The following is a 25,423-nucleotide window of genomic DNA, read 5'->3' as shown; positions in this document are numbered from 1 at the left end:
ATTGGGGCTTTTTTCCTCTTACATAAATATGTCCTGTCCCCTTGATGTTGCCAGAATCTTATTCCCAGCCCCCATGACATATTCTTAAGCCATGCTTAGATACAGTGGTGCTAAAGTTGCATTTTCTTCCCTACTTGGGGAAGCTTTATCAATCCTCATTTTCCAGGACAGCAGATGATTGCCAGTGATGGAAAAAAGAGGCAAGACAGTCAGTCAGTATTTTGCCTGTTTTCTGCTGACTCAGATATGGGTGGGAACAGCAGTTTCAACAGCAGTGGGGGAAAAGCCTTTAGACTCCTCTAAAGTCCTCTAAAGCTACCTGCCTTTAGAATTATGCTCATTTGAAAAACTGGACTTCCTTTGTTTTTCCTTGAGCACCCTTGGCTTCTTATCCAAGAAGCTGAACTGAACTGGAGAAGCTTCTTGGATGAGAAGCGAAACATTTTCAAGGAAAAACAAAGAAAGTCCAGTTGCCTCTTGAAAAGCACCTTTAGGACACTGGACGTGTATGAAGTTGGCATAGTCCCCTTCAATCATGGAAGCTTGTCTTTGGGATAATCATTATCCCTCAGCCCAGCCCAGCCCCTCAAAGCACTGTTGTTGACAGAATAAAATTGAGAAGCTCAGGTAAGCTATTTTGTAATGGTGGAGAAAAGGTGAGAGAGAATTCTAATAATGCTCCTTCTCCTCCACAATCATCTGCTCTTAGGTACTGTTCTTTTTAAAAAAGCTGTCAGCCACACTTCATGTTAATATTACTGTGGGACTACCTTTTTTTTCCTAGAGGAAAAAACCCTTGGCCATGTTGCAAAAACAACTTTCAAGATGACTTTTCTGAAATCACATCTCATTTCCAAAGGCTGGCATTCATCACTTACGATTCTCCACATACCTAAATTTGCTGCTGCTGTGAGAATAACCACCTAAAGTGCGAAGCTTTCCATGGAAATCCATGGTCAGAAATCAAAGTCAGGTACCCATGCCATCAAATCTTCCCTGTTACATCTGTAAGAGTTATGGATTACACAGATCACAGTTCTGGGCACCTGGCCTGAAAAACAGCCAGGTTTGTTAAGTAATGAGAATGCATACTCTTGCCCCAAATGAAGACATTTGCACCCCTTAAATCTTCAAGGACCACAAGCTAAATTGCATAAATGTCCTGTGTCTCTTAGGATATGGAGAGACAGAATTGCTCTGTCTTTTACCGTATCATTCATGAATGTTATCTGGACCCTTTTCAGTGCAAGACTCTTGGTTTGCTTGACAGCTTTTCTTCTTCAGAGATCTATTAAGAATAAACTATACAGAGGGAATGTTGATACTTAAATCATGCTGTCCCTTTGTTAGGAAGTAACTATTATGATTATTCTGATCTTATGGCACCTCCAATTGAAAGCTATTCTGGATAGTTCACACAGAAACTAATACTAGCCAAGATGAATCATTAGTTTACTCAAAGATAGCTTTTCAGTTCAGTGGCAAAATATTTCAGTTTTTTTGTAGATGTGCACAGATTCCACCTCCAATATCTCCAGTTACAAAGATTTCAGGCAGCAAATGAGAAAAATGATAACCCACAGATTTGTGCTACCGGTCAGATAGGCTAAAATATGGGTGTCCAACCTTTTGGCTTGCCTGAGCATCACTGAATGAAGAGAAATGGTCTTGGGCAGCATACAAAACATGTAATATAGTTACTGTATATAAAATATTGCTAAAAATCACATAATAATATTAAAAGTTTATGATCTTATGGGGCTGTATTACTAGTTGTCCAGGATTGCATGTGGCCCATGGGCTGCAGATTGACACACCTGCAATAAACGGATCAACGAATTGACTTCTAATGACTCATCTCCATATATTTATGGTCTACAGTCACGCAAACATGGATAGATCTGTCTCAGGGCAATATCTTATATACAAAGTGGGGTTTCTATGAATAAAGAATTGATAAAGAGAAATGGCCAGACTAGAATCTTTCTTTCAAAATACCAGCTTTCCACACCGAATCTTTACTGATGAATTCAGCTTTCTGGTATAGAAGAAGCCGGAGATCCTCCTCCATACAATAAAGCTCTGGAAAAAAATGGTGGCGAAAAAGGTTTCCCACAAGAACAAAACATAGCAGAAGTAGATGGTTATATTGAACTTTTCGGCCCTCTTTGTCATATGCCTGCAAGCACAAGGATTGTAGCCATCTTCGAGTTCTAGAATGTAGGCCTCTACGCAAAGCCAAGCATGATTTCAGCAGCCAGAATCCAGTAAGATATGATGAATATACAGTAGCCAATTGGGTGGTCAAACATATTTTTCAAAAAAAAATCCGATAGGCTACCTCAAGCCATGTGGTATTTTCTATCTCCTATAAAACTTGACCTGCTCTTTAGAAGGCCAGATCCTGAAGTTGAAACTCAAATACTTTGGCCCCTAATGAGAAGGAAGGACTCATTGGAGAAGGGCCTAATGCTGGGAAAGATTGAGGGCAATAGAAGAATGGGACGACAGAGAATGAGATGGCTGGATGGAGTCACTGAAGCAGTAGGTGTGAACTTAAATGGATTCCAGAAGATGGTAGAGGACAGGAAGACCTGGAGGAACGTTGTCCATGGGGTCGCAATGGGTTGGACACGACTTCGCAATTAACAACAACATAAAACTTGACAGGAATATGTCAAAAAGGGTCTTTTTGGTAAAGGATAGATTCATCCCACCAGCGGTTACTTCTGACAGGAACCATAGAATGTCTCAGAAACAATTTATTTCAAGAGAAAAATGCAGTTAAAAAAAAGGAATTAAATCTTCAGAAGCAGATGTCTAAAGGTTTGCCTCCATTAAAGAGCAAACTTTATCCTCCCTCCCCAGCCATAATTTAACTATCCAGTATTTGCACAACTATATACAGGGAAAAAAAATCCAGCTACATAACAAAAGTAAAAATAAAAACAAAACAAAAATTATCAGTTTTTCATTTCTTTTGACAATTCACCCGCATAAGTCCGAGACTTCAAAAACATGCATATTCCTTGATGTCTTTTGGAAATGCAAGCATGCAATTTCTTTAGTCCCAGGTAAGAGTTTATGATTCATTTTGCGGAGAAACTGAGTTTCTTTTGTGCTGGTCATTCCTTGATCTCTTTGCCTGGGGATAGGGACAGGAAACAACATTTTTTAAATTAATTAATGCTTGCACTGACTTTTCAATAACAATGTAGAAAACATTTTTATCATCTTAAATAAATTCAAACATTATGCCCTAAAGTTTTGGAATAATGTATGCTGTGAACCTAGTTACTTTTGTTTGCTCGGTGAATTATGGCTGAACAAATCATGGTTTAATGCAATAGATGAAGCAGTCACTAACTCAAGATAAGTAACTTGATAAGGATGGGAATAATTAAGGGCCACAAACTCCTCTGCAGAACCTTCTACTGTTGGAAAGTGCTCTAAATTCTTACTTAATTTGGTCCTACAAATGGGACAAAAGTAATGCATTACTAAAATGCAAAAACTAAGATTTTGATGTCTGGATTGTTCTCAGTCTGGGGATCTTCTGTAAATCTTGGAGATTTACAGAATTCTTCCACATGTACCACACACAAACACATCTTATCTCATATACAGGTAGTCCTTAACTTTCAACAGTTCATTTAGTGACATTCAAAGTTACAATGGCAGTGAAAAAAGTGAGTTTGGATCGTTTTTCACACTTGCAACCTTTACAGCATCCCATGGTCATGTGGTCAAAATTCAGAAGCTTGGCAATTGGCTCATATTTATGACGGCTGCAGTGTCCCGGGATCATGGGATCACCTTTTCAACCTTCTGACAAGCAAAGTCAATGGGGAATCCAGATTCACTTAACAACCGTGTTGCTAACTTAACAATTGCAGGGATTCACATGACACATTCACACATGGCAACAAAGGTCATAAAATGGGACAAAACTCACAATTTGGGCTCAGTTGTGGTCATAAGTCGAGAACTACCTGTACAGAAAATGTATGTGAGAGTTCTACATAAACTTTTCCCATTCTCTAAGTTCTCCCCCTAAAGAGAGTCTTGCCATTTAAGTATCATTTAATTTTACCAGACCTTTTACAATTCCAGCTGAATAACTTACAGATAGTCCTTGCTTAACAATGGCTAAGCGACAGATTCAAAGTTTGATGTTATGTGACTGTATCAACTTACAACAGCCGTTGCGGCAGTTCTGGTTGTGGTTGTTAAGCAAATCTTATGTGGTTGTTAAGCACAACATCCCTTGACTGTAACTTGTAACCTCCTGCAAGCTTCCCCACTGACTTTGCTTTTTGGAAGTCAGCTGTGAAGCTGGCAAACGGCGATCCTGTGACTGAGGGACTGCGACTATTGTAATTGTGAGCCAATTGCCAATTGCCTGAATTGTGATCACATGACAACAGGGAAACTGCAGTGGCTGTAACTTTGAGGACCAGTTCTAAGTCACTTTGTTCAGTGCCATTATAACTTTGAACAGTTGTTGAATTAGCGGTTGTTTAATGAGGATTATCATTCTTTAGTTGCTCTGTTGTAAGAATTACTGCTGGCTGGTATTAATCAATTTTTCCCCATCAAATGTCTTTAGTTATTTCGGCTGGGGGGGGGCAGTCCAGGAGAAAGGCTTTCTCTGTTGTAGTTCCTGCCATCTGGAACATCTTATTCCCTGAGGTGAGATCGGCCCCACCCTCCTGACGTTTCATAAGGGCCTTAAGACCTGGCCTTGTCAGATGACTTGGGGACCCAATGGGGGAACTTCATATGGGAGGTGGTTGATTAACTAAAACTTAATCCCATCTCCCCGCCCTGTGTGTCTGGCTCCTTCCTTTCTCACCTGGTGTTAATGGTTTGTATCTGTTAATAATTTTATCTGCTGTGCTTCTATGACTGATGATTTTAATGTTTTTTTAATGCTTTTATGTTTTAAGCCACCCAGAGATGGATACGAGGTGAGCGGCAAATAAATTTAATAAATAAACAAACAAATACATGAATTTCATTGCTTGTTCACAATAGCTCTGGAAAATGATGCTGGCAGAAGAAGACCATAATTTAAAATATTATCTTAATTATATCAGGAAGGTTTGGGCTTCGGTATTTATTTTACACGGTGTCTTCTACTTTTGCAATTCAAGCTGTGTCCTACATCAACACAATTAACAAGCCACAAAGCTGATGGGCAATCCAGCTGCAAGGGCACTCACCATCTAAATGGTTACGGGAGAGATACTTCAAGCCTTCATCCAGCAGGATAACTGGCAAAGAGATTTGCAGCACAGTCTCCCATTGAGGCCAGCTAAGTGGGGTCACCTGAAAGATCAGCTGCAAGATAAAAAAATGATGTGGATTACATCCTTTACCTTATGTCAAGAGCCGTGATGGCACAGTGGTTAGAATGCAGTATTGCAGGCTAATTCTGCCGACTGCCAGCAGTTCGATTCTTACCGGTGGAAGGTTGACTCAGCTTTCCATCCTTCCAAGGTTGGTAAAAAGAGAACCCAGATTGTTGGGGACAAAATGCTGACTCTGTAAACCACTTAAAGAGGGCTGTAAAGTACCATGAAGCAGTATATTGCTATTACTACCTTCAAAGCTCAGTCTGGGAATGATGTTGCTTCTATAGTGTTCCAAAGAGAAAAACCTGAAGACACCCAGACTTGCTGAAGTACCAAGAAATTTCAGGATAGGCAAAATTTTGGAATCAGGAGCTACATCTAACACTTTGGGGGGAAGAGGTGTGGGCCACCCAAAACTGGGTGCATTTTTATGTTATTTTGTTGTTTCAGACCAATGTTTCTCAAGCTTAGCAATTTTAAGACTGGTGGACTTCACTTCCCAGAATTCCCCAGGCAGCCATTCTGGCGGGGAAATCTGGGACTTGAAGTTTATATTCTTAAATTTGCCAAGGTTGAGAAAGACTGTTTTAGGTTCTCATTTCGTGTGTTTGCTGCTTCAAAAAGGGAGGGAGCCTTGCTGCCGAGTTTTGGCAATGCTGGTACCTGAATTCCCCCAACTGTGATCAGAGATCCTGATTCTGAGATCCTGAAACCAACATTGCCCACTGTTGCCACCAGGAATCCAAAGAGAGCAGCGGAGGCAGGATGTGGCTCAGTAAGATCCTTCTAAATCCAATTTGGGCACAAGGGACATTACTTACAGGCAATGGCTTCACATACAGAATCAGGAAATGCAGAGCCATAGACATGACAATGGCTCCCAGGAGCCAGATGTTCAGCCAGGGAGGCATCCTGAGCAGCGACTGGTTTTCAGAGACACTGTAGAGGAGACAGAAACTAATCAGGCATCCCCAATTCCTTAGCTTTCTGAAGGCATCTACATACACAACACACACTCTCTATGTCATTTGAGGCAAGGGGGACACTTCTAAGCAATTGCAATTACTGGTAGCCCTTGACTTACAACTATTTCTTTATTGATTATTCAAAGTTATGCTGAAAAAAACTGACTTTTGATCAGTCCTCACACTTATGACTATCGCAGCATCCCCATGATCATATGGGGATCAAAATTCAGGTGCTTGGCAAACAATGGTTGCAGTATCCCAGATCAAGTGATTCTTCTTCTTGTGCCATATCCGTTATCGGACACTGGCGATCCTGTTTTTATCAGCAGCCGCACGAAAAAGTGCTGCTGAGTTTTGTCCAAACCAGTCCCTTAGATTTTTGAAGCCACAATGTTCTTCTTCTGCTTGGACCTCTTTTGCCTTCAATCTTTCCCTGGAGGATTAAATGGAGTATGCCGTATTTTTCTGGGTCGCATCACATGTCCGAAATATTCTAATTTTCGTTTTCTAATTGTTTTGATGATTTCCCTTGGCTTTCCCAGGTGGCTTATCACCTCCTCATTTCTGATCTTGTCAACCCAGCTTATACATAACAGCCGCCGGCAAATCCATATTTCAAATGCTTCTAGTCTCTTCAGATGGCCTTCTGTCAGAGACCAACTCTCTATTCCATAGAGCAGGAGAGAAAAAAATACAGCATCTGACAAGCCTGATATTCAGCCTTAGGCTTATACTATTTGCAATTTTCCCAGCCAGCTTGCCACAAAGGAAGCCAATGGAGCAAGCTGGATTTACTTCTTGACCACATGATTCATTTAACAACTGTAGTGATAAACTTAATAATCATAGCAAAACAGGTCATAAAATCAAGCATGACTCACTTAAAAGCCACTTTGCTTAGGAAAAGAAATTCTGGTTCTAATTGTGGTCATAAGTCAAGGATTGTCTGTATACTATTCAAAGTTGAGGGCTCAACACCTACAACCATACAAAGCACACAGAGGCTACATAATTATTTTAAAAAGGTCACCACGTCAGTAGTCATCCAACCTATGTTGCAGACAAATTCCATTGACCTTACAAGACACATTTAATACCCTGGCAAGTTAATTGGGCAGAAAACCCCACCAGCATTTCATCCCATCCCTGGCAATAAAATACCCAAGAGATAAACCAAGAAACAAGTACAAATGAAATAAAGTTTGCTGTCTTTGCACTCCACTGCACTCCATAACCTGCTGCTGACATGACTTTCTCCAGTGATTTTTAGAATTTATGCTATGGAAGAAAATTACCTACGGATAGTTTGTTTTGATCAAGTACTGAGATGCACTCACAAAACACATGTCAGCTTCAAGATGTCTATGGAGATTCTCAGTCATCCAGGTCATGGTTGTCCCAAAGGTATTTTTTCAGGAGGCATCTGGACTTTCTTGGTTTTCTTTGAAGATGTTTCGCTTCTCATCCAAGGAGCTTCTTGGATGAGAAGTGAAACATCTTCAAAGAAAAATAAGAAAGTCCAGATGCTCCTGGAAAAGCACCATTTTTTCTTGGAAGAGCTGCACTCTAAATCCTGCACTCCATATTATCGATCCCATTTTAAAAAATGAAAGTAGGTTCAGTGTGTTGCTTTTCTTCTTCAAGGAACACCCAGCTGGTGACACTGTACCTGTTTAGTGCGTTACACATCTCAATTGTCACCAGGACTGAGAGTGCCATGGTGGTTGGATAACGGGATTCGAAGATTTCACAATCGATGCCTTCAAAGATGGGGTTGTCTTCTGTGCATCTCATGAAGTTCCTCTGTAGGCAAAAAAACAAAACAAAAAAAAAACCACCATAAGGCTCAGTGTGAAGACTGCTGTGAGTTGTGGCTCAGAGATTAAAATATTCTAAAGCTTGCAGTGGTACAAAGATTTTTAATGCTCGGGATAGTCATTACAGGAGGAATTTTATTATCATTTTAATGAAAACTTGGGGTATTTCATATTGTGATCTTGATCTTTTTATCACAAGCCAGTTGAAGTCCATAGAGCGTAATAAATAAAAACATAAACCTCAGCATGCAGCAAATATTACAAGCAATAGGAAAATACTATAATCTTTTCAAAAGCTAAGAAGCTGTGCCATGTATATTGCACTCAGGTTCTATAGGAAGGAAAATCAAGTTATAAATCTAAAGATTTTACAACAAAGCCAAATAACTTTGAAAACATGTGGAACAGAAAAACAAAATCTAATAGCCTCTTTAAATCTGAATAAAGTAAAATTATGTAATTCTCTTGCAAGGTTTCCACAATTTATCATCAAGAACCCCTGTTCTTGTTAACACAAAACCTCAGGAAAAAAAAGTGTTTGATTTTTAGATGCTACATGTCTTTCTGCAGGGATGTTTTCTTACTGTGTGAGATTTGTCACATTGGCTAAACGCATTGGCTAAGTATCATATTCTAACCATTAGAAAAAGTAAGAATTAATGGTTTTCCTTTTTTTAATGCAACTAGTAAATTTTGTCTCCGTGACATCCATAAAGATTTCCTACATTATGGAAACCCCTGCTGTTTCCACAATCCAGTGACAATCAATAGATATAAAGAATGAATCCTTTGAAATAAAAAAGAATTCCCATGGAAAAGCTTAATAAACTAAAAAAATATTCAAAGGATAATGCTGTAATATCAGCTGTCTAAATAAATTAACAATAGTATCTTCACCTTCAATATCTTCAAGATAAAAAGACAGTATAGCCCTTTGGAGGATGTGTGGCCCATCCTTAAGGAGCCATATCTGTTCCTAGCCTCAGCCTGATGCTGTCCGCAATTGCTCTGGAGCAACGTTTTTGGCTCTAGATGTAACATGCATCGCATTTCTGCAGGATATAAAGATGCAAACTGCTTTTTTTCCAATTTAGATCTCTAACTTACCAGTTGGTAAAAGGTAACTTGAGGTCCTTCCGCATCATACAAGAACCACCAAGTAGCTGCACCTACAGTTGCAAACCCAACATAAACTGCAAGGGAAAAGGAAAATTAAATAAAGGAATGGGACTAAGTTAAATAGCTTTTTGGTCTTCGTTATATGATGCTTATGGTCAGGAATCAGCCCAACCCGTTCTAACTACATTCCAACTACCATCACTACCTGATATATTTCAAATAAAAGCCCAAGGTCATTGGACATTGTTAATTCAATCTATACCCTGCTTCGGCAAAGAATCTAAGCAGCTTAAACGTTACCTGTTTCATTTTTTAATCTATATACTATTATAAGGTGAAATGATGCATCGTAGGGCAACAATTTTTGAACTAAGGTACCTCAAATAAGCTAACTTAAAGAATGTGTCCAAATCTGGGACCCATAACTCCCGAGTGAATGAAATTTGGAAACATGTGGCTGCTTCAATGGTACTGGTAGTTGCCAGGCTGTTGCTGCCATTTTGTAATGTTTATTTTCAATGTTCTGTGACAGTTTCTCAGTCAATCACGCAATTCCCTCATTCCCTCCCCCACCCAGCAGCAGCCACTCACCTGCCTTCTGGGAAGGGAAGGGAAAGGAAGGGGGAAGATTTCTGAGGCTCCCTGACAGATTCCCACGAGGAAACTCAATGAGGAAGCTGTCAGGAAGTTGGAAGTTGTTCCTGCTCCCACTGCTTTTTTGCCCCCTCTTGGTCATTTTCTTTCTCTGTTTAGGTAAGGAAACATCTCTGAAACAATGACTCAATGGGACACTGGTTGTCTAGTATCTCAAAAAAGTGTTGAAAGGTTACTGCACCCTGGACAACACTACACTGGGACTAAACGGTTAATTCATGCATATTCATGAGGGGCAGGTAAAAGGTGTGTGGATGAGTCTGTAACTTGCCCGCTGTTGTTTGTACATATCAAATTGCCTTCCCTAATATAGGCTACCTCCATAATCCACAATTCGCAGCCACAGCCATGCTGACTGGAGCATTCTAGGATTTGAAATCCACTCATCTGGAAGGCATCCAAAATAGGCATAAAAAATGTTCTCACCTCCAATTGCAAGGTAGCGGAAGAATAACCATCCACTAATGAGAGGTTCTCTAGGGTTCCGGGGCAATTTATCCATGATGTCAAGGTCAGGAGGATTAAAGCCAAGGGCCGTAGCCGGCAGTCCATCAGTCACCAAGTTCACCCAAAGCAACTGGACTGGGATCAAAGCTTCAGGAAGGCCCAGGATGGCCGTCAGGAAGATGCTGAAAATGGAATACAATATATTTTTGTGGCCTTCAGCAACAAAATTGATAAGGAGTCTGGAGGCTAAACTGTACAATGAATGGTTGCAGGAAACTAGGTATGCGCAGTTTAACAAAGTTAAGGATTGGGGTGATATGATAAGAGTGTTCCAATATTTGAGGGGCTGCCACAAAGAAGAGGGAGGGGGTCAACTTATGCTCAAAGTACCTGAAGGAAGGACAAAAAGCAATGGATGGAAACTAATCAAGGAGAGAAGCAACCTAGAACCAAGGGGAATTTTTCTGACAGTTAGAACAATTAATCAGTGGAAGAACATGCCTCTAGAAGTTGTGAATGCTCCGACACTGGAAGTTTTAAAGAAGAGATTGAACAACACTTTGTCTGAAATGATAACAGATCTCTTGCTTGAGCAGGGCATTGGTCTAGAACAGTGGTTCTCAACCTTTCTAATGCCGCGACCCCATAATACAATTCCCCATGTTGTGGTGACCCCCAACCACTTATACATCACCAGGTGCCAGGGACGTGGCCAAAGAAAAGGGGGAAAAATGGTGGACAGCCTTGTTTGGTGACCCCTGTGAAATGGTCGTTCGACCCCAAATGGGGTCCCGACCCACAGGTTGAGAACCACTGGTCTAGAAGACCTCTGAGGTCCCTTTCAACCCTGTTATCCTATATTATTTTGTTATTTTATTAGGGCAGGACTATTTCAGACTAAACCAGAATGTTTAAATCCTTGGCAATTTTTTATAATGTGAAACCGAGCTAGACAGCACGCAACAGAAGCACTCAAAGAGTTGACAATGGTATACCCTAAAAGCTGCTTTCTGTAACTGACATCTCCCTTGCACTTTGGCACAATGTTTGCATAATATACAATTGGAACACACTGTACTTTCAAGCCAGCACATTCAAATTGTACAATGAAACCCAACAATAGAAGCATCAGATCAAAAACACCCAGCCAACATTAATTAGTCCAGATGTAATTTGAGGTTACTGGTTCACTTTCTTTGCACAGTATTTTCAGCTGGAACTGCAAAGGCTCATTTTTATGTGCTAGGTTCCAGGTGCCACTCTCTACCTTCTACTTAGGTTTTGGACAAGTTGTGGAGCTCTCAGCCTCACCTCTGAAATAGGGACTTCGTGATCAGTCATAGTGACCACAACAGCAACTTTGTAAATGGGCATGTAGACTTTGAAAGTCATTTTGCGAGAGTATCTAGAGAAATTCTTCATGATTATAAAGTGCACACCTGGCCTCCCACACCTGGGGACTGTTTTCCTCACTGAACTTTGCACCAGCTCAAATGGAACACTTTTGGTTTCAATACTGAATGAAAGCAGATGTTCTCAGATCAGAACTGAATGTCTCCTAAGAACAATATTTGACATAGTTTGTTATCATTTCTGTTAAATTTTCCAGTAGATGTGCTAGAGAATGACCTCTTAACTCACTTGACTATATGGGGGTGGGGGGTGGGGGAAATATAGTCTCCTAGTATTCCAGGACCCCACACCTACCATCTACAACCAAAATGTCCATCTCCAGTGGAATATATGTGGCACAAAGTTGAATGGTGGAGTCCTTGATGAACTCACCAAGCTCAGAGAGCACCAAGGACTCCACAGAAGACCCAATATTTATTGTTGATGAAATCTGCAATCCCATAACTACTTTCTCTACCCTTCATTATTTTCTGTTCTGACCAGGGCTGCCTTAAGCTCTTACCAAACGACTTCTCCAACATTAGAAGAAATGAGGTAGCGGATGAACTGCTTCATATTGTTGTAAATAGCTCTGCCTTCCTCCACAGCAGCCACAATGGTCGAAAAATTATCATCTGACAAAACCATCTCTGCAGCCGATTTGGCCACTGCTGTTCCAGAGCCCATTGCAATACCAATTTCAGCTTTCTTCAGAGCAGGCGCATCGTTCACTCCATCACCAGTCTAGAGAAAATAAAGTTAATTTTGCCCAAAGATTTGCCTAATCCAGTGTCTGGTTTGGGAAGTGTTTCCAACACTGGCCAACTTGATGCCTCCAGAAAAACAGAAGATAAATTAACTCAAAAGCTAAAGCTTCAGTTTAGACTGTCAATATTTATAGCAATGATGGACAATTCTCTACTAGTCTATCTATATATTTTTGACGTGTTATTAAACTAAGTACATTTATATTAGTTTTTCCTTATCTAGTTTCCTCCAGATGTGATGGATTAGGAATTTCCCAAATTCCCAGCCAACATGCCTAAGAATTCTAGGAATTGAAGTCCAAAATAGATGTGAAGACTAGACCAGTGTTTCTCAACCTTGGCAGGTTGATGTTGGGTAGACTTCAACTCCCAGAATTCCCTAGCCAGTATGCTAAAGTTGAAGTCTTCAAGTTGCCAAGGTTCAACTAGACAACAGATGGATTCTCATCCAAGGAAGGAGAAAGAAACCTGAAGAACACAAGCAACCCTATTTACTTAGTTATTTGAGTCTATCTTGCTTTTCATCTACATCGCCCTGCTATCTTCCAATACCCTTAAGTAAATCTGGAGGATCAAAAGATGAAGAGGGATGGTCTGAACTCACCATCGCTGTGATTTCATTGAATGACTGTAAGTATTCAACTATCTTGGACTTATGCGCCGGCTCTACCCGGGCAAAGCACCGAGCTGAGCGGCAGGCATTGCTTTGGGCCTCTGGTGAGAGATCGTCGAATTCTCTGCCCGTGTAGGCTTTGTCGGTCACCTCCTCACTCTCTGAGAAGATCCCAATCCTCCGGCAGATAGCCACAGCTGTTCCTTTGTTGTCTCCGGTGATCATGATGACACGGATGCCCGCTTTCTTGCACATTTCAATAGATGACACCACTTCCTTCCGAGGAGGGTCCAGCATTCCCACGCAGCCAACAAAGGTCAACTTAGTCTGCAGGTAAAAGGGAGTGGGGGGAATACATCTTTCCAATGTTTGATTTGCTATTTTCTAAACTTTGGATCTAGGGAAAATGTTGTGCCCTAAAAGGCTGGAGGTTGTTAAGTGAATCACTACAGTTGTTAACTTAGTAGCACAGTTGTTAAGTGAATCTGGCTTCCCCACTGACTTTGCTTGTCAGAAGGTTACAAAAGGTGATTACATGATTTTGGGACACTGCAACCGTCCTAAATTCCTGCCAGTTGCCATGCGTCTAAATTTTGATCATGTGACCATGAGGATGCTGCAAGGGTCATAAGTGAAAAATGGTCATAAGTCACTTTTTCCAGTGCCACAGTAACTTTGAACAGTCACTAAATGAAGGTTGTAAGTTGAGAACTACCTGTATATGGCCTATAAAGACACTCTCATCCTCTAGCCAGCCTCACTTACTTCATAGTTAACAAACTGGCTGGCGTCATCCAGATGCATGTCCTCTTTCCGAGGTGGATGGTCTCTCGTGGCCAAGGCGAGGCAGCGTAGAGTGTCGATGCCGGTACCCCATTCCCGAATCTTGGAGAGGATCTTCTCTTTGATGGAAGAAGTCAAAGGGACTTGGTTTACGCCAACACGAACATAACTGCAGCGCTCAATGACACTTTCTGGAGCGCCCTTGAGAAAGAAAAGAAATGAAATGTTTGGACTGATCAAACAGGTAAACTATTAGAGACTTATGCAAAATGTGTCTGTGATTTTAAACCCTGTAAATCTTGGATGGGGTGAAGCTTTGCCATCTCTCCAAAAGTTTTAGTCTAATGTCATTTATTCATCTAATAAAAGAGGAAATTGGTAAATACCTGAGTGGTAAAGGAATTAATGGCATTCAACATGTTTGGAAGCTAAAAATCTATCTTAAATTTATGTCGGTGATCTGATTAGCTTACATTTGAGAATGTGGAGTTGTGCACACTACTCAAAAGCTAAAGGCAATTGCTAGCTGTGTGAAAAAATAAAAGTTTTTTCCTGCAAAGGCTAGTTAATTTATTAGGTCAGAATGGCCTATTTTCTCTCTCCAAATAAGTTCTACCTTGAAAATTAATCAAAGAGCACCCCCTAGTGGAAACACAGGACTTTAAAGGAATCTCTTGGAGATTAAGTCAACATTTATTTTGAAACAAAAACACCCATTCTTTTTCAAGATGTATCAAAGATATCAGGGAAAGGGAAGAAAGTGTGTGTGTGGGGGGGGGGGATTATTTCCCTGCTTAAAGCAAAACCATTTTGCTTCTAAAGAGACAGAGTTTGATCCTTTACAGCAGGGATGGGCAACTATGGCTCCTTTACGACCTGTGAACTTCAACTCCCAGAATTCCTAAGCTAGTATGACTGCCTAGCTGAGGAATTCTGGAAGCTGAAGTCCACAGGTCATAAAGGGACAACAATTGCCCACCTCATGTGCTCTTCTAGAGAGTATTGTTTTTCAAACTTGGCAGCTTTAAGATGCCTGGACCTCAATTCCCGGAATTCCCATTCTGGCTGGAGAATTCTGAGATTTGGCCCACACATCTTAAAGTTGCCAAGTTGAAAAACAGTGCTCTAGTCCCTAAAGGAGTTCCTCCTCTTGACACATCACAGCAAACTCATCAACACATTAGACGACAGTACTCATAATTTGAGGGAATCTAAATTCCAAAAATATAAAATACTTTAGAAATAAAGGAAGCTATCTTAAGGGTGGATGCAGGGAAACAAAGAGACAAATGAGAACAAGTAATGAGGACTGAACAACGACTCTTGGCTGGGATCCTGGGCAGGGATATTGCTATGTAACATTTTGCTAAGATTCATATCTCCAAAAAGTCCATAGCTGCAGCAACCTTTGATAAGCCAATATGTATCCCATAGAAAAGTGAAGCACCACCATAACCACACCACCATTTCACCTGTCAAGTTCAATGCCTAGAGAAAGCCATAGCAGCGGCGCCTCTAGCTGTGTCTTCACCACAACTGGACCTGGTGCCAGTAGTTACCTTGACAAAGAGCTTGCTGCTCGAGGAATTGTGACTGGAGGCCGCAGGTGTGCAATACACAGACATGGACTTGCGGTCACGGGAAAATTCAAGGGTGCATTCCTTCTTCATCAGCTTTTTGATTACCTGTGGGGGTGGGGGTGGAGTGAAAATGACAATAGGTAACCATCAGAGTCCCAGCCATAGGAATTGTCCTTGAACATATATTAATATTTTTGTTAAGCAATGTTTAAATATACAGATATAAATAAGCATTCTAGATACATAGATCACAAATTCAGAGTAGCATCTGGAATGCAAAATAAACTGTCTATGATGCCATGGATGTACTTTTCAGAGTATACTTGCTTCAGAAGGAAAAAAAAAACATATGAAAGGGCCACTTTGTTTTCTCTGTGTGGACAAAAGGATGCCCTACAGAAAATATCGGTTGTTGCCAATAATAGTGTTGTATTTGTCTGCTCCCTTTGAGTGTGCACAGGAGGGATTTAAAAAAAAAAGCTACATTAAGCCTTTCAAAATTTAATCCTCTTCTGCTTTTTATTTCATGAAAATATCATGATCTAAATACTGATACATGGCCACCAACGTTTAGTGGCATGTTCTGGGAAGCCTCCGGAACTGCATTTGGTCCATTAGTTGCCAATTCTAGCTCCAGATCTTTCTTGCCAGGCCAGAGTATTATGGCATTGAAATAGAGACTTGGTTACATAGCCTAGAAATATTTTGCACCCAGCAACTAAAAGGGCTATCTATTTATTATCTAGCAGATAAAAAATAATTTGCAAGTTAAAAACACTTCTGGATTTATTTACAAGGCTATTGTATGCATAACAACACGAATAGGTTACCAGCTAGTGTCAAGAAATCACCAAATTTAATATTTAATTATTGGATTTATGTCCAGCTTTTCCATTATGCAAATCCTCAAGGCAGCTTCCAACAATTAACACAGGAACTGGCCATGCTTTAGTGTTCTGAAATTGTCCCATTTCTCCCCTGCAGAGAATTGCAGAAATGGTTTATGGCTAGGAAGGGGCTTTTATTGGGCCAATCATAGCTAAACATGGTCTGCAAGTCCCCATTTAAAGATCCCGAATACTTCTTCTGTCTCTACCCTGGAGAAATTAACCCCTTACTCACGGTATTGCAGGCACTGGCTCTTTCTACATTGGAGAAACTGCTGGTGTCTGTGTTGAAAACATTCATCTTCTCTACAAGACAGGTCAAGGCTGTTTCTGTCGCTTCGCCCACTTTTTCATAAACTTTCTTGGACTAGAAACCGAAAGGGAAGGTTTAGTTAAAACAAAACCAAGATCCCCCTCATGGTGAGCACTGCAGTCTAGTTCAGATTTATGTTAGTTTGGTGAGGAAGGATGTTCAAATCTCAACATTAAAAGCAAAAACAAAAAGGGTAAAATAAAGAGTCTGATGTAGCATGTCTGCTTAACATGTAGGTAGAAAAAAATTAATTTCTAATTAATATATCTAAAAGGACATATTATTTCTACACATGAAATGGTGAATGGTAAGTCTTAGGATAATGATGTTGCAAATAATCCAGGCCTATCTGTCTTTGCAAGTTGTCCTCAACTTGGGATCACAAGTGAGCCCAAAATTTCCATTACTAAGTAAAACAGTTGTTAAGTGAATTTTGCCCCATTTTACGACCTTTCTTGTCATAGTTGTTAAGTGAATCACCACAGCTGTTAAGTTAGTAACACGGCTGTTAAGTGAATCTGGCTTTTTAAACTTTTAAACTTTAAATTAACTTTTTAACTTAAAAAGTTTTATAATAAAACAGGGTATATTTCTTTTTTCTTTTACCTATTTTTTTCCTTTCCCCCTTTTTCTGCACTTTTTCTTTTTTTTCTTAATTTGTAGGATTTTTATCTAGTTTTAAACTTCAAAAAAAATATTAAAAAAGGATATACTTTTTTGCATGCTATTTCCCTCCCTGACAATTAAGGTATTAATACTTGTAATATACTTGTTCTTGCTCATCAAAAGAAATGACAAATTCATTGCAAAAGTGAAGCCTTCTGAATTAAATTTCCCTTCAGCTCCAGGCAGACTTTATAGTTCAAACCGGAGAAAATCTTCTAGGAACTGTAGGCTGAGCTACTGTATAATTTTCTTCCTGATTTGATATATAATACACGGTATATGAGCACCGGTGGCGCAGTAGTAGGAATGCAGTATTGCAGGCTAGCTCTGCCTATAGTCTGGAGTTTGATCTTGAATGGGCTCAAGGTTGACTCAGCCTTCCATCCTTCCAAGATCGGTAAAATGAGGACCCAGATTATTGAGGGAAATATGCTGACATTTGTACAGAAAGGGTTGTAAAGCACTATGAAGCAGCATATAAGTCTAAAATTGCTAATACTATAGCTAATACCAGGGCTTTTTTTCTCATAGAATGCCCAGAATGGAGTTCCGGCACCTTTTTTGGATGAATCCTTGTAGGGTAGCCAAGGTGGATTGTATGACATGTGTGACTTCTGGCACTTTTTTTTTTTTTTTTTTTGAAAAAAAGCACTGGCTAATACTAATAACAAAAACTTACCTCATTATAATCCAGCGAGGAATCATTGCAAAGAGCACAAATGGTTGCAAGTTCCACTAGGCCATCAAATTCCCCACACTTTACAGGGTGATCGTTCTTTAAGCTGCCATTTTAAAGGGAGAAGAGGGGAAATAAAGTAAAATTTTATCTGACTGGCAATGAAGAAACCTATATACTTTGTAACCAAAATGCAGTAATCATTATAGCAGAACAGTAATTGATTTTTTTTATTATTACTTATTAATAGTAATATATCTTACCATAGCTTTCCTAGAGGAAAATTGTCAAAGAGACTTAGGACAAGTTCCATATCTGGCAGGTAACCTGTTCCTGCAGTCATTCAGTAACATATTTCTACAAAATATAGTTTTAAACTTTTGTCTGTCTCAGCCAACTTCAGGCCCTTAGCCCTGACTGTGAAATTGAATTCAAGAGGGAAAAAAGCTTCAACACAATGGTGTGGCTTATGAAGATGTTGGAACCAGCAGAAGCAATGGAGAGCCAGGACAATTATTTCAACAGTGCTATGAAATCTTCTTCCCAGTGCCATTGGCTGGGTGCTGCTTCTCCAGGCTCAACATGGATGCTTATAGGTGGCCTAATGATTAAGATGCTGGACTTGTTGAACAGAAGGTTCAAGACTCAAGCACTGCGTGACGGGGCAAGCTTAGATAAATAGGTACCACTTTGGTGGGAAGCTAACAGCATTCCATGCACCTTGGCATACAGTCATGCTGACTCCAAGACCATGGAAGCTTCTTTGGACAAAGCTGGCTCCTTTGGCTAAGAAACGGAGATGTCCACCCTCTCCCCATGAATTAGACATGACCAAACAGGGAAAACCTTTACCTTTTTTTTAACCTATAGGTAAGACAGAGAATGCATGCTACCTTCTGTTTCATAAGAAGTATCTCAAAGCGGTGAATGCTCCAACACTGGAAGTTTCTAAGAAGAGACTGGACAGCCATTCGTCCAAAATGGTGTAGGGTTTCCTGCCTGAGTAGGGGGTTGGACTTGATAACCTCCAAGGTCCCTTCCAACTTATTATTATTATTATTATTATTATTATTATTATTATTATTATTATTATATAACTGGACCACCTAGAGTTAGAAAAAAAATTCTTCTGAAATTACTTTATTTCCAAATACACCTACGTTTCTGTTTATTTGCTTCTTTTTCATTAACAAGAAGGAACCATTCCAGTTTGCAGGTCTCTCTTCTGAATTCTAAAATGCCACCAACTGGCTAACGCTACAACATTTGATTCTCTAGGACACTGTGAAACCGTAAGTGAGGGGGAGGGAAGACAAAGGGATCCAAAAGGAATGTGAGGTAGCAAGAGTGAGAAGAATACTTTTGATGATTTGGAGAGCTGTTGCCAAGTCAGAGCAGACAGAACTGACCTAGATGGATCCCAAATCAAGATAAAGGAACTTTATAGAAAAGCAACAATTGCCTAAGGGGGGAGCACAAGCAATGCAAGGAGAAGGTGCCAGCAGCACCTTCAGATGGGAGAAAGTTTTGATCTGAAAGCCAGTGGCAACAAGTATCATCTTCCTGTCCTCCAAATGTGCATGAACTACAACTCCCAGGATTCCCAGCCAATATGGTCATAGTCGATGACAATGTTGGATATTCTAGGATCTGAGGTTCAACACAGAGAATAGCAGATTGGAGAAGGCTGGTCTAGAGACACCCCTCCATCTAAGATTTCACATATTTAGTAAAAATCAGACTAGATGGATCAGCAATTTGGTATTTCTTTCATAAGCATCACTAGTCTCTAATTATTCTGAATCCTCCCCCCCCATGCCCTTAACATGTGTTTAGAGATCTTCGTCATACCAAATCACCTCATAGATACCTCACATTATTCATTGTCAACAGGTCTCTAAGCCAGGGGTCCTCAAACGTGGCCACTTTAAGACTTGTGGACTTCAACTCCCAGAATTGGCATGGCTGGCTGGGGAATTCTGGGAGTCGAAGTCCACAAGTCTTAAAGTGGCCAAGTTTGAGGACCCCTGATCTAGGCTTTTGGATAGTCTTTCTTCTCATCTTTCTCATCCTAAAGTTGCTGGGACTTTTCTTCTGCAAAAGACACCCTTCACAGTGATGGAGTACATCCTTTGCAGAAGAAAAGTCCCTGCAGTCTCCAGATGGGAGAAATAAAAGGTCATGTGGCTGCTGCATAAAATGAGAGGAGCTTTGCCCATATTTTAGGCTAAGGCCTGCCTCCTGACAACTTCTAATGGGAAGGCCAGTTTCCAATTAGCACGTGTGCATGCACAAACACAAATTTGTCCAGACAAATTCCTGTGAAAGAGCCTTTTTAAAGGAATGTCAAAAGAAGGCCATCTGTCAGTGAGTGGCTCCTATGAGAATGACAAATTGTACCCTTTCCCCCCCCCCCGATGTTTTGGACAAAGTACAGCTGTGATGGAAAAGGAACTTGCTAATTAAAGGCACACAAGAATCTTCACAGGAAAGAAGAGTTTACATTTCCAAAACAAGAGGCAAATTAACACCTTTCTGTGCTGTAATGATCCTAGAGAAGCAGAATTAAGGGTGGTAAGTGGGGAGGGGGAAATCACAGTCCTGTTACTTCTTATTTTTAAGCCTTTTTAATTATTTTTTAAAAAAGCCTAAATATATCTCACAAAAATCTAAGAAGATTTGGAGTCAGTTAATACAGAATGGGACAACTCGCTGTAGCCAACTCTCCACAGGACAACTCACTGCGGGACAATTCAACAATTCAATTTAATTATTTAAAATAATTTAAAAATATTTTAATTTTTGTCATTCACATTTCATTCTGTCCCTCCTTTGGCATCTTTCATTTTAACGCTTATATTCCACTATTTCTTCGATATTAGCGTAACTCTTGTCCCGCGGAGAGTTATCCCAAAGCGAGTTGCTGCGACGAGTTGGCAGTGGCAAGTTGTCATAGACCCAGCACATACCCAGATTGGGGACCATGAGAAAATCACTGGACTGGGGTTGGATGAAAAAAAATTGAAAGAATATGTGCAAAGAAGGTAATGGGATATTGTTATCATATTGTGGCCAGGAAAATGACATGAAGACACTAAGAGTCAAGCTGTACACAAGGGAGTTGTTGCTTTGCCTTATGTGCAAGAATCTTAGAAGCAACACCTTTGGGTAAATCATATTGCTACCAATTTTATGTAAGGCTTTTGTTGGATAGAGACATCAGCAGCAAAATGTCAACATGAGCATCATACAACATGAGCATCATGCAACATGAGCATTATGCAAATGCCGTAAGTATCTGCACCCTGATATTTGATACAAGAATGGTCAACTGAAGCATTTGAGTCACTTCATCACACTGATGTTGTCATTTGTCCACTGTAGACATTAAAAGCAGAATCATAGAGGCAATTCTGAACCCTGGGGAGTTTGGGGTGGGGAGGGGATGTGGGGGTTGAAATGACAGAGTAACGCTTCATACCCAATTGATTTGCACTGGTAGGAACTCAGAGGATTAGTTTTTCTGGAGATTTATCAAATTCTGTTCCCATTAAATACTCCCCTATCAGACACTGCCTTGGATAGGTAATGGATATCATCCTGGGATGCACCAAGAGTGAACGACCCTGGGATCCACTGGCTCCCATGGAATCTGTAATTGTTTCCAGTGAACCTCTGCTAAAAAGGATGACAAAGTATGTTGTATGAGCATCTTGGGGATGGCCCACATGAATGCATTTTCCTGGATATCACTAAAGGTGTGTGCAGGTCTCTGCATCCCAACTCTTCCACCTAGCAGATCAGGAGTGAAGGTTATTTTGCACATTGCACAACAAACATTGGCATGGGAAAAATAGGAACATTGTATAGATTTGCATTATGCTCCAAACTTTAGCAGTTAACAATCCATCATCTTCTGCTTTTATGGTCATGATTAACCTGGGGGAAAACGGGAATATGCATCATAAAACATGTGGTAACCCCTGAGTAAACACAAGAGACATTAATTTCTAAGATACTTCTAAAATAAGTTTTCTTTTTTTTTGCCATTTTATACCCATGCATTTGACAAAATGCATACTGTATATATGAAAAACAGTATCTGTATTCTACTGGTATGAGGTCTTTCCAACACACAAAAGCATTTGCTGCATCAGTAAAATGATGAAGAAAAATTACTGTGATATACAATGCCAGCAAGCTGACTTTTCTGTAATGATTTTATCCAGGTACATGGATAATCGAAATAGAAAAAAAAATTTAAATGTATTGAAGCTTTAGAAAATTATTGGATCCAAAAAAAAAACCCAATTAAAACAAGATAGACAAATATATATTTAACAAGAAATACAAAGAAAATGTATACAGTTTTGTTAAGTTAAATGGACATGCAAAAATGAGACAAATTGAACCTAAAACTGCAAGAAAGTAAGAAGGTAAGAAAGGAAGGAAGGAAGGAAGGAAGGAAGGAAGGAAGGAAGGAAGGAAGGAAGGAAGGATGGATGGAAGGACTGAGAAAAATGTACAGATTTGCCCATCCTCACAGTCAAGAGAAAGAAAATGCAGGATAGAGGTCGGCCTAAATAATTTTCTGTGATGTGGGACGATGTAAGTAGGTCTCTACTGCATTCTGAAGTTTTCTAGTGCTATTTGTTTCTTGTTTCTTAGATTCAAATTTCTCCAGACCCTGCTCCAAAGAATTATTTCTCAACTATCCATTACTAACCATCACTGACCTAGTAAATCCAATTTTCTATTACAATTATTTCTACATTCCTATAGGGCAGGAGTTGTGGATTCCCACAAATCCAGGGAATGGAGATAGAAAGAATATAGTCAGTTTAGCTCCTTCAATAATAAATGAGCTGAGGGAGAAAATGGTCACACTTTCTCTGGTGAAAATTTATTCTGCTTATCGTTTCCCATGGCCTTTAAATAACAACAAAATAATAATTCAGAACTGTGCAAAATGTTTTTGACCCTGACAATTGCTACAGAGATTTCACCATGGAACTCAAAACATTGTCTCTCCAAATTATGTCATCGGAGTATTTTGTGTCAAAAATAAAACAGAGATAAAAAGTGAATCACTTAAATTAACATGTTACATCCAAAACTAATTTATACCTAAGCAACTGTTATGGGTGGAAATTTATGGTGTGTACAGTGGAAAACATGTTTTAATTCTGCACCCCCATGCCCTTATTTGGTTGAATTCATTCCTTGGGGATGACTTTATTTTGTTTTATTTTGAACATGATTCACATAATATGTGGGGTATATTGCATGTCAGTTGTGGGACACCATCCCTCTCCACTTCTGGTTGGTGCCAAGGCTAATTTGCTTTTGGGGGTTTGCTTAAAGTTTTGGGCTGAGCTTATGATCGTGAGCTTGTTAACTGTTCCTATGCTTCTGTGTTCTATGGTTTTCACTTTATAATTAGGGTTGTTTTCCTGGCTTATTTTATTGCACCTGAGTTTGGTTTTTTTTAAAATAAAAAGCAGACTAAACATGGCCATAAATAAATACTGCAGCTGGCTATATCATACATGTTTGTTGTTTTAATAGATCTACTTGTGTGTGCATGCAAGATTTGGGGGGAGGGAACCTGATGAAATTCAATAAAGATATTGTCCTGTGATTGACCTGCATTTTTCAATTAACACCTAGAAGAAAGGCTGCTTAGACAAGCTAGATCTTTCTATTTAGTCTTGTGAGCTGTGAAATAACAAACTTCCAACCCTAATCCCAATCAGATAATTATCTCTCTCTTTTGTTGTAGCAAGTGCTCAATGCCTGCAAGACACTTAATCCTTGTTAATGTCTAACCTTTGCTGATGCCTAAACTGAGCAACTCTGGGGGTGGAGGGGAAACAAGAGATTGCAGGGCTATAAAGCTTGTTCAACAAAAGCAATTCTCTTGTAAGTCAAATTCTGAAGACCTATGGGAGAAGGGCAGGCACAGCCTATGTGTAGAGTCAAGAGAGGAATCAGCCTGGAGTCATTAAATTCCCACAAATGGTCTAAATCCAACTCCTCTGGAATTCCATTAACTGTTACCTAGCATCAATTTAGTGCTGACTGTTAGCTGACTAGATTCCTAGGTGTGAGCAATAAATTAGCTTAACTGGACTTAATGTGGGGTCTTAATTCTTCTTACCTGACAAGACTGTCCCCATCACATGGGGATCACCACTGCAGATAGAAAGAGGCCCTTGGTGCAGTATGTAATTAATAGGGACAACCACCACCTTGAATATTTGTAAAAATTATAGAGGTTGGATATACATAAATTAAAAAAAAAAATTAAACAAACATGATTCTTTTTGTTTTAGTCCTGGAATCTCTTTTAATATTGTAAGCCCTATGGTCAGATGGGCAGCCAAGAAATTGAATAAATAAAATGAAATAAATAAATAATATCCTACTGCTTTGGTATCCATCCTACATTTCTAAATTAGCTGGCAATTTGAAATTTTCAGAAAAGAGATGCCAAAACAGCACAGCAAATTGAAAACAGTGATATCACCTGATAGATACAGCAATAGAGTTGTTTTCCTTTTTTAAATGAACTGTGTAGCCAATTTGGTATAGGCTAGAAACCAGAAGATTATGAGTTTCAGACATGTGTTAGGTACAAAGCCAGCTGTATGATTTTGGCCAGTCATTCCCGCTCAGCTCTAGAAAGGAAACATTGCTAAACCAGGTCTGAAAATGTTCCCAAGAAAACTGCCAAGATTTGTCCAGGCAGTTGCCAGGAATTAATACTGACTCGGAGGCTCAATCAATCAATCAATTTTCAAACATTGGGAAGTTTTTACATCTATGCTTCACAAGTTCCAACATCAATGCATAGTGCCTCCTAGTGGTCAGTAGAACCACTTACATTTGTCCCTCAGGGGTGTAGGTGGACCCAGTGATGGTGAACTCGTGCAAGCTGCAGTGACTGTCCTCAATCTTCTCCACAATGAACATCTACAATAACGAGAGAAAGAGAAAGAAAGAGGAGCAATTAAAAGATTGCACTGTTGAAGGGCTACTTACAAGTCACAAGTAGGTTTAAAGCATTTGTACATTGCTTTGTCACTGAAAAAGGAGACAATCTTGACAAAGACTGCAATCATCTGAGCCTGCAATCAGATACAATCACTAGACTACATGAATGATGTTCAGGTTTGTAGCCCTCATTCCACTTTCTCTAGCATAGCACAAGCAGTCCTCGATTAACTGTTCGTTATGTTTTATGTGTTTTTTATTGTTAGCCGCCCAGAGTCCTTCGGGAGTGGGGCGGCTTATAAATTTTAAAAATAAAATAAATAATAAATAAACTGCTCAATTAACAACAGCTTAAAATTACAACAGCCTTGGAAGAAGTGACCTGTAC

At 39.8% G+C, this 25,423-nt stretch overlaps 1 protein-coding gene across 1 annotated transcript in view; it reads right to left on the bottom strand.

Moving 5' to 3' along the window:
- Positions 1-2,744: 2,744 nt before the first annotated feature.
- Positions 2,745-25,423, bottom strand: part of ATP2A3 (ATPase sarcoplasmic/endoplasmic reticulum Ca2+ transporting 3) — a 137,705-nt gene continuing 115,026 nt past the window's right edge. The window contains exons 9-21 of the mRNA XM_039334653.1: positions 24,926-25,014; positions 18,043-18,145; positions 16,620-16,751; positions 15,477-15,602; positions 13,900-14,118; positions 13,126-13,461; positions 12,278-12,498; positions 10,342-10,544; positions 9,250-9,335; positions 7,995-8,128; positions 6,179-6,296; positions 5,226-5,343; positions 2,745-3,145 (exon numbers count right to left, since the gene is read on the bottom strand). Of these exons, the coding sequence (XP_039190587.1) occupies positions 3,126-3,145; positions 5,226-5,343; positions 6,179-6,296; positions 7,995-8,128; positions 9,250-9,335; positions 10,342-10,544; positions 12,278-12,498; positions 13,126-13,461; positions 13,900-14,118; positions 15,477-15,602; positions 16,620-16,751; positions 18,043-18,145; positions 24,926-25,014 (1,905 nt within the window). The 3' untranslated portion in view covers positions 2,745-3,125. The remainder of the gene's footprint in view (positions 3,146-5,225; positions 5,344-6,178; positions 6,297-7,994; positions 8,129-9,249; positions 9,336-10,341; positions 10,545-12,277; positions 12,499-13,125; positions 13,462-13,899; positions 14,119-15,476; positions 15,603-16,619; positions 16,752-18,042; positions 18,146-24,925; positions 25,015-25,423) is intronic.

The sequence above is a fragment of the Crotalus tigris genome, unplaced genomic scaffold (genome assembly GCF_016545835.1).
Source record: "Crotalus tigris isolate CLP2741 ecotype Arizona unplaced genomic scaffold, ASM1654583v1 scf7180000017632.1879674, whole genome shotgun sequence".
Lineage (NCBI taxonomy): Eukaryota > Metazoa > Chordata > Lepidosauria > Squamata > Viperidae > Crotalus > Crotalus tigris.
The sequence above is the reverse complement of the archived record's forward strand: the minus strand, read 5'-3'. Positions and strand labels throughout refer to the sequence as shown.